The 9135-nt window shown below is 37.5% G+C and overlaps 1 protein-coding gene and 1 pseudogene across 1 annotated transcript in view; both read left to right on the top strand.

Moving 5' to 3' along the window:
- PKD1L1 (polycystic kidney disease 1 like 1) overlaps positions 1–9135 on the top strand; it is a 270006-nt gene that overhangs the window by 110722 nt on the left and 150149 nt on the right. Inside the window, exons 21-22 of the mRNA XM_006876506.1 lie at positions 8032–8130; positions 8243–8400. Coding sequence (XP_006876568.1) covers positions 8032–8130; positions 8243–8400 — 257 coding nt within the window. The remainder of the gene's footprint in view (positions 1–8031; positions 8131–8242; positions 8401–9135) is intronic.
- On the top strand, positions 3488–3899 carry LOC102817992 (annotated as a pseudogene).

Genomic DNA, 9135 nt, shown 5'->3' with positions numbered 1-9135 from the left:
ATTGCCCTCTTGCTTTCATGGTTTCTGCTGAGAGATCTGAGCTTAATCTGACTTGCTTGCCTTTGTATGTAACACTTGTCTTTTCCCTAGCTGCTTTCAGGAGTGTCTCCTTATCTTTGATTTTGGAGAGCTTGGTAATGATATGTGTCAGTGATTTTCTTTTGTAGTCTATCCTTCCTAGGTTTCGTTGAACTTCTTGAATGTTTATCTTTTCACTTTTCAGGTTGTTACAGAAATTTTCTTCCAGCAGTTCTTCAACTATTTCCTCTGTGGATTTGTGTGACTCTTCCTGTTCTGGAATGCCAATAATTCTTAATTTATTCCTCTTCATGTTGTCCAACATGAATCTTAGACTTTCTTCGGATTTCTTGATCCTTTTTTTTGTGTTTGCTTTTCTATCTTAGTGGTATTGAGAGATTTGTCTTCCAGCTCATTATTTCTACCTTCCATCTCCTCTATTCTAGTCCTTTGCCCGTTCAGTGTATTTTCTATATCTGATATGCTATTATTGATCATTTGCACCTCTTTCTGTAGGTTTTGAATTGTTTCCATTGCTGTATCTATCTTATCTGATTGTTCCTGTAGCACCTTTGTGACTTCTTCCTTATTTTTCTCAACTCCATTGTAAAGTATTTTGAAACAATTTATAATCATTTTTCTGAATTTTGTCTCAGGTATTTCCAAGGCCTTCCCTCTTTCCAGACTGTAGTCCAGGTCTACCTCTAGGTCATTTGTCTCAGACATTTTATCTTGTTTCTTGACATGCGCTCATATGGTCATCAGCTTTTGCTTCTTGGGCATACTTAATGTTTATCTGTGGAATTAATACTTTATTGAGTGCGTGTTTTGGTATGTTTTATGCTTTCTGATTGCCTCCAGGTAGATGTGGTCAGGATGTGGGATTCCCTTTTCACTCCTCTTATTGCTTAACTCCCTGGTGTATGCCAGTTGATATTGGTTCTTGCCTGGATTTTGGTGTTTTATAGACTGTGATTTGTAGCTTGACTGTGTGGCAGCAGTTGCTGTCTCTTGTTGGTAACATAAGAGAGAAAGAGTCTCCCAAAGTAAAGGGGGAGCATAAAACAGCAAAATAGCAACAGTACCAAAAAAGACAAGAAAAACAAAACAAAAAAATCACTGAAACAACAACAACACCAATAATAAAAAACTAGATTGGATATTGTAGTCTATAATCACAGAACAGAGAGAGGAGGGAGAGAAGAAAAACAAAACATCTGCAACCTAATATAAGTATGATTTTAATGTCATCTTTCAGCTTCTTGCCTTCAAGGCCGTTTGATAAATTTCAAGATTCCACTGTTGGTTGTTATGCCGTACCTCAGGATTTAATTTCATTTTCAGCCTGTTTTGCTTTTAAGCTCTCTTTCCCTCTCCACATCCCTTGTTCTGGCCGTCTTCCTATTGAAATATCATTCAGGGCCTGCTCTTATGCTGAGAGAATCTGTGCCCTTGTGTGGCAGAAGAACCCACCATTGGTGGGGGTGAGGGGTGTCCACTCACTCAGACACCCCCTCTTCTAGTCACCAGAATGGAGGTGTGCAAACAGTGGTGGTGGTGGGGGGGGGCAATGAATAGATACCAAAAAAAAAAAAAAAAAAAAAAAGAAAGAAAATCAAAACAAAGCAAAACCGACAAAGTGTATTGTCCACCTGTGCTCCCAGGTTACTGCACCTTTATTCCTTGTTGGGTCTGTTCCCCTGCTTGGTCTTGCCATTTGATCTCACCCAAGTTGTCGCCTCCGGGCCGCTGAGCCTGGCAAATTCAAAAGTAAGTGATTTCTTACTTCCTCTACAAGTTCTACTAGCTATAAGCCTTCAAACTTTTAAAAATATTCCTACCTATGTGGTTCTGAGTTTTGGAGGTCTGCCCTGAAACCGCTTCATCTGTTATTCTGTGGTATTGCTGATGGCTGAATGTCACTGCACCTCTGCCCTATCTACCATCAAGTCATGCCTTCTCCCATCTATTTTTATATTGCCCTTCCCTTTATTATATCTTGCCTCCCCATCACCCAAAATAATATGTGTTTATTCTCTAGTCAGTGAATTACTTTCCCCTCCTCCTCTCCTCTGGTAGCCATCAAAGAATATTTCTTTTAGTCTTGAAACCTTTTCTTAAACTTTTGCAATAATTATATTATACAATATTTGTCCTTTTGTAATTGACTGATTTCACTCAGCATAATGTCTTCCAGGTTCATCCAAATATCACTTCTGATGACCATTTCAGTTTTTCAGTCATTGTATTTTGATGATAAAAAGATTAGGTTGGCATGTTTGCTGTTATTGTTTTTTGTTGTTCCAAGAGGCGTCCCTTCGAATGTTTTGTTACCCACAGTTATCTTGAAAGATACTGTTTCTCTAGAAAATCTTAGCAAACTTCGGTATCACTGGCATCTAAGTAATTTGATCCACTCAGTATTTGCTATGGAGTACTGGTGTGGAACAGTAGAATAAGCTCTTGACCTCAAGGTTGGTTTGAACCACAAGATCAGCAGTTCAAACTCACCAGCCGTTCCTTCTAAACCTTCTACAGGATCGCTATGAGTTGGAACCAACTCTATGGTACTTAACAGCAATAACCACAAGTATTCACTGTGTTGGTGTTGTTTGTTGTTATTAAGTACTTATCCTACAGCAACACAGCACTAGGAGTCCTGTGTCAGAGAGCTAATCAGTGAAAATAGATTGGAGTACACTGTGGTCAATCATCTCTTGGACATGTTGACATGTGTCTGATACCCAATGAAAAGTGACACTTGAGAAGTTGGCTGGGTCTGCTATGGACCTACTAAGACTGATTTTTTTCTTCCACATTAAGCTGAAACGTTGGACTGAATCACTAAGGATATCCACTGAGGCCTTGGAAGGCTGAGCAGGAAAGGGAACCATAGTCAACAAGGGAGGTTAGGGTGGAAAAATCAGGGTTGTTCCAGCTGTTTGGTGATGCTGTGAACATCTGCTTCACCAGCTACATTCAGAGACCACACAGACAATTCTGGAATCCCTGTGAGTTCCCAGAGGACAAAGTTGTTTGTCTCCTAAATATTGCCCTAGCCCTGCTAGAGTTCCTGGCTTATTAAGCACTCTATAAATGTCTGGTGAATGATTCACAAATTAATGATGTACATATCTGTTTCTGTGTTTTGCCTTACAAAAAAATAATTTAAAAAATCCAGGTTATAAAGCATTCACCTTTTTTAGGGGAATAGAAATAGTTAATCATCTTACAAAAATAATTTAACCTAACAATAAAGAAGTGGAAGTTAACGTGGTTTCTTTTTAACTTATGACAGTACAGTCCTTTAAAAATAACACTTGTGGAGATATAGTGAGGTAACCAATGGGTCTGTTGGTATAACCTTTTTTATTGGTATAACCTTTTTGATAAGCACTTTGTCACTAACTACCATGAGTCTCAAAAATCTGCACCCAGGCTGCTGTCAGCCTGGGCGGTTATCATCGAAATGGGCAAGTTCATGAAATCCCAGGAAGGTGGTGCTGCTCCTAGCCAGATGCTAATCTGGACGCAAAGTCATCATCGTCAAGAACATTGATGATGGCCTCTCAGATCGCCCCTACAGCCATGCTCTGGTGGCTGGACTTGACCGCTATCCCCGCAAAGTGACAGCTGCCATGGGCAAGAAGAAAATTGCCAAGAGGTCAAAGCTCAAGTCTTTTGTGAAAGTTTATAACTGTAATCACCTCATGCCCACCAGGTACTATGTGGATATTCCCTTGGACAAAACAGTTGTCAACAAGAATGTCTTTTGAGATCCTGCTCTTAAGTGCAAGACCTGCTGGGAGGCCAAAGTAAAATTTGAGGAGAGGTACAAGACGGGGAAAAACAAGTGGATCTTCCAGAAGATGCGGTTTTAGATCTTTTTTCTTTCAATCATTAAAAATGCAAAAAATCCCTGTGCCTCACTCCTGCATGTGTTATTGGACTAGATATGGGAATATTCCTGGAATGAGAGACATTTGGGTAGTGGAGGAGGACTAGGAAAATTCAAAGTTAAATCGATGTTTCTCTGAGACTAGTATCCTCAGTCTTGTAATCCTTTAATCATCCCTCAGTGGGTAAAGTGTGATCTACTGAATTGTTTCTTGATGGCTTTTATTGGCTGTAGAGTTCATTTAAATCAGCTTTTAGAAAAGACAAATACATCATTTGTTGACATAATCGCATTGATTTTCAATACACTTTGTCCATCTACCCAAAAATAAATAAATAAATCTGCACCCAGTTGCTACTGTAGGGATTTGTACCATGTAAATGAGAAAAGATTATTCAAAACAAGATAGTTTGTTTTATTTATTCATCCAAAACAATATTATTTTTTATAACCAAAATGGAAATGTACCTAATGTTCAATATAGGACAACTTCACTATAATTGTTTACTTAAATCATACTACTCCATATATGTTGTTGTTGTTGTTAGGTGCTGTGGAGTTAGCTTTGACTCATAGTGACTCTGTGTACAGCAGAGCAAAACACTACATTACACTATTCTCACAGTTGTTGTTAGCTATGAATGCATTGTGGTAGCCACTGTATCGAGGGTCTTCCTCTCTTTGTTGGTCCTTTACTTTACCAAGCATGATGTCCTTCTCTGGGGACTGGTCCCTCCTGGCAATATGTCTAAAGAATGAGAGTTAAGTCGCATCATCCATCCTGGCTTCTAAGAAATATCCCAGCTGTACTTTTTCCAAAACAGAATTACTCATTTTTCTGGCAGTCCATTATAAATATTCAGTGTTCTTTGCCAATACCTTAATTCAAATACATTGATATCTCTTTTGTCTTCCTTACTCATTGTCCCACTTTCATGTGCATATGAAGTGATTGCAAATGCCTTGGGTTGGATCAGGTGCCACTTAGACCTCAAAGTGACATCTTTGCCATCTTTTGCAACAGATTTACACAATGCAGTATGTCATTTGATTACTTAACTCCTGCTACCCTAAGTGTGAATGGTGGATCCAAGTAACATTAAGTCTTTGACAACTCCAATGTTTTCTCCATTCATCGTAATGTTATTTATTGGTCCAGTTATGAGGATTTTTGTTTTCTTTACATTGAGCTGCAATCCTTACTAAAGGCTATCATATTTTATCTTCATCAGTAAATGCTTCAAGTCCTCTTTACAAGGTTGTGTCATCTATATATCACAGGTTGTTAATGAGCCTTCCTTCAATCTTGATACACGTTCTTCTTCATGTAGTACAGTTTCTCAGATTATTTACTCAGCATACAGACTGAATAAGTTTGGTGAAAAGATACAACCCCAACACACACCTTTCCTGATTTTAAACTATTCAGTATCCCTTTTGTCTGTTTGAAAGACTGCTTCTTGGTCTATGTACCAGTTCTTTCAAATGTTTGTTATGTTCCACACAGTCAAATGCTTTGCATAGTCAGCCAAGCACAAGTAAACATTTTTCTGGTATTCTCTGCTTTCAACCAAGATCTGTCTATTGTCAGCAATGATATCTCTCATTCCATATCCTCTTCTGGATCTGGCTTGAGTTTCTGGCAGCTCCTTGTTGCAACCGTTTTGGAATTATCTTCAGCAAAATTTTACTGGCATGTGATATTATTAATGATACTCTGATGCTTTTCAGATTCCATTGGTTCATGGGCACAAATATAGATTTCTTCCAGTAAGTTGGCCAGGGAGCTGATTTCACATTTCTTTACAAAGACAAATGTATGCCTCCAGTGTTGCATCAGTTTGTTGAAACATTTCACTTTGCTTTCTGTCAATTCCTGGAGACTTGTTTCCACTGTCTTCAGCGCAGCACGGACTTCTTCCTTCAGTACCATCAGTTCTTGATCATATGCTTTATCTTGAAATGGTTGAGCATCAGCCAATTCTTTTGGGTACAGTGACTCTGAAGAACTCCTTCCATTTGCTTTGTCTATCTCCTGTATCGTTGAATGTTTTCCCCATAGAATTCTTCAATACTTCACCCCAAATTTTTTCTTCAGTTTTTTTCAGCTTGAGAAATTCTCTATGTGTTTTTCTTCTCTTGTGCTGTTCTAACTCCAGGTCTTTACACACTTTATTATAATACTTTGTCTTCTGGAACTAACCTTTGAAATGTTCTGTTCAGCTCTTTTCTCCCATTCACTGTAGGTTCTGTATATTCAAGAGTAGCTTTTAGTCTCTTCTGACATGCATTTTGGTCTTTTCTTTCTTTCCTGGTTTTCTAAATGAATTTTTGGTTTCTTTGTGTATGTCTTCGATATCATCTTACAACTCCATTGATCTTTGGTCATTAGTGTCAAATGGCTCTAATCTGTTCTTGAATGATCTCTAAATTCAGATGGGATATAACCAAGGTCATATTTTGATTTTCATGGACTAGTGTAGGTTTTCTGTAGCTTCAATTTGAATTTGCAAATGAATGATTGATGTTGTGTTCTACAGTTGCCTACTGGCTTTGTTTTGACTGATAATTGAGTTTCTCCATAATCACTTCCCATATATGTTGTCAGTTTGATCCCTGTGTATGCCATCTGATGAGATGTGCATGTGATTTTTGGAGTCTTTTCCATCACCAAAGATACATTCTTCAACTACTGACCTTTCATCCTTGTTTCCAACTTTCTCATTCTAATCACCAGTAATTACCAATACATCTAGATTGCATGTTTGATCAATTTCAGACTGTAAAAGTTGATAGAATTCTTCAATTGTATTTAGTTGTTGGTGCATGTAAGTTTGAGTAATAGTAGTATTGTAGGTGTATGAATATTATCCTATCATTGCACTAGACTTCAAGATAGATCTTGAAATGTATTTTTAACAATGAATGTGATACCATTCCTCTTCAATTTGTCATTCTCAGTACAGTAAACCATAGGATTGTCTGATTCAAAATGGTCAGTACTAGACCATTTCATCTCGTCAGTGCTTAGGATATTGATTTTTATGCATTTCATTTCATTTTTTACAACTTCAAATTTTCCTAGATTCATACTTCATACATTCCACGTTCCGATTATTAATGAATGGTTTGCAGCTGTTCCATCTAATTCTAAGTCATGCCTTATCAACAGTGAAAGTCCTGAAAGGTTATTCCATCCATGTCATTAAGGTCAACTCTACTTTTAGGAGGATTCCCTTCACCAGTCGTATTTTGTGTACCTTCCAACGTGACTGGCTCGTCTTCCAAAACTATTAGACAATATTCTACAGATATTCCTAAAAAAGTTTTCAGTAACTAACTTTTCAGAAGTGGTCCACTCTTACTTCTTCAGCTCCACGGAAACCTGTCCACTATTGACAACCCTGAAGTATTTGAAATGCCACTGGCAACCTTCCAGTATGACAGCAACACCATAGTAGGACAAACTGACTGCCAAATGGTGGGATCCATACATAGGGACATTTATGCAAATAAAGTACTTATAGTGGCTTTGGAAATTTTTATACAAAAATACAAAACACTGAATTATCTGCCTACTGTAATCTCAGTGCATATGAAAAATTTAAAAGCAACATCCCAAAATATGATTTCTCAAATAATGAGGTTATAAGCCAAGAATTCTTCATTCTTCTATATGCCTTTCTATACCTTCCTAATTTTCCACAATGAACAAATATTTCTTTTCATATGAAAAGAAAATTTTAAAAATCAAAAAGAATACTTTTGAAAACTTTTATAATTATTAATTTAAATAAGTGAAAACTTAAATTCACCTCAGATCTTGCTGTCCTTCCTAGTAAAACTCATTTATTTCTGGGTTAGCCTCTCATTTCTTATTACTTCCCAAATAATGTGCCCATGTAAAGAACTTGCCCACACATATAATGTGCATGTCACACTTAGGAAAATAACACATTAGGGGTTGCACAGTTGGCAGAAAACATAGTAATGTGAGTTTGTGTAAAACATGGTGCTTTTGTATCATTATAGAAAATCGACTCAAGTTTTCTGCTCTTCTCACTGCAGTCAGTTGTTTGATATCCTTTGCTCGGAAATGGCCTTTGTCTCCGCAGGTTGGTGGCGCTGTAGCTCTCTGCCTTTACGACTGCCATAGCAGACTACCCTTCAGCAGACTCAGGTTACGTATGCCTGTGACCATTGAGTTCGGGGAGGTAAGGAAAACCCCCTAGTCATATCTACTTCATCAAGGCTGCACTTGCTGGTTGTTAATAAATCACCTTTCCAAATCCTAATCTTGCTTAACTTGTTTCCCTTTGATGACAGGATAACATGAGAAATAAAACAGCATTTGTATTATCTCGGGATAAAGTGAATTTTCATCAGTTCATCGGGTCTTCTGAAAACTCACAGGAATCTCTACAAATTAGAATCAGATTTTCTCAGACATTCACAAGAGCCTTCCCCATAATGTTGCTTGTAAGGTATATTGTAGAATAATAATTACTATGGTAATAAGAATTGGAGCACGGTATATAATCCTAAAGATTGTATGTGAAAAAAGTTGAATGAATTTCGTTGTGTTTTAAAAGCAATAATGAGGTTCATTGTTTATATTTCACTATACAGTGAGTGAGTTCCTCCTTTGTTTATCGAGACTTTATCCATGCCTATTACATATATTGGAATGAGAAACATCCACATTGTTAGTAATAATATGTTGTTGTAGTTAAGTACCGTTGAATCAGTTCCAACTCACAGTGAGCCAGTATGAGGTTTCCAAAGAGTGGCTGGTGAGTGTGAACCACTGGCCTTATGCTACACAGTGACTCAAGTAATACTATGTTGATGTTATTATTAAGTGCCATCGAGTAGGTTCTGACTCATAGCGAGCTGGCATAGGCTTCCCAAGGAGCAGCTAGCTAGCATCAACAACAAATTTAAGAATCTAATCCTTGCAAGGGTTGGTTGAGCACTGAGCTGCTAACTCAGGATTGGAAGATATGGCAGTCTGCTTCTGTAAAGATATGCCACCTTGGAAACCCTATGGAGGTGGATTAGTTCTCTCTCAGATTTTAAACCTGGTCTATAATTTTTCTTTCAGTTTTTTTTTTTTTTCCCCTCAAAAGAAGACGATGTGTTCAAATTGATTAATATCTGAGTAGATTTGATAAATTAATCATTTTTCTTAGAATATTGAGGTCATGACACTTGTGTGG

This window comes from Chrysochloris asiatica, unplaced genomic scaffold (genome assembly GCF_000296735.1).
Source record: "Chrysochloris asiatica unplaced genomic scaffold, ChrAsi1.0 scaffold00384, whole genome shotgun sequence".
NCBI lineage: Eukaryota > Metazoa > Chordata > Mammalia > Afrosoricida > Chrysochloridae > Chrysochloris > Chrysochloris asiatica.
The sequence above is the reverse complement of the archived record's forward strand: the minus strand, read 5'-3'. Positions and strand labels throughout refer to the sequence as shown.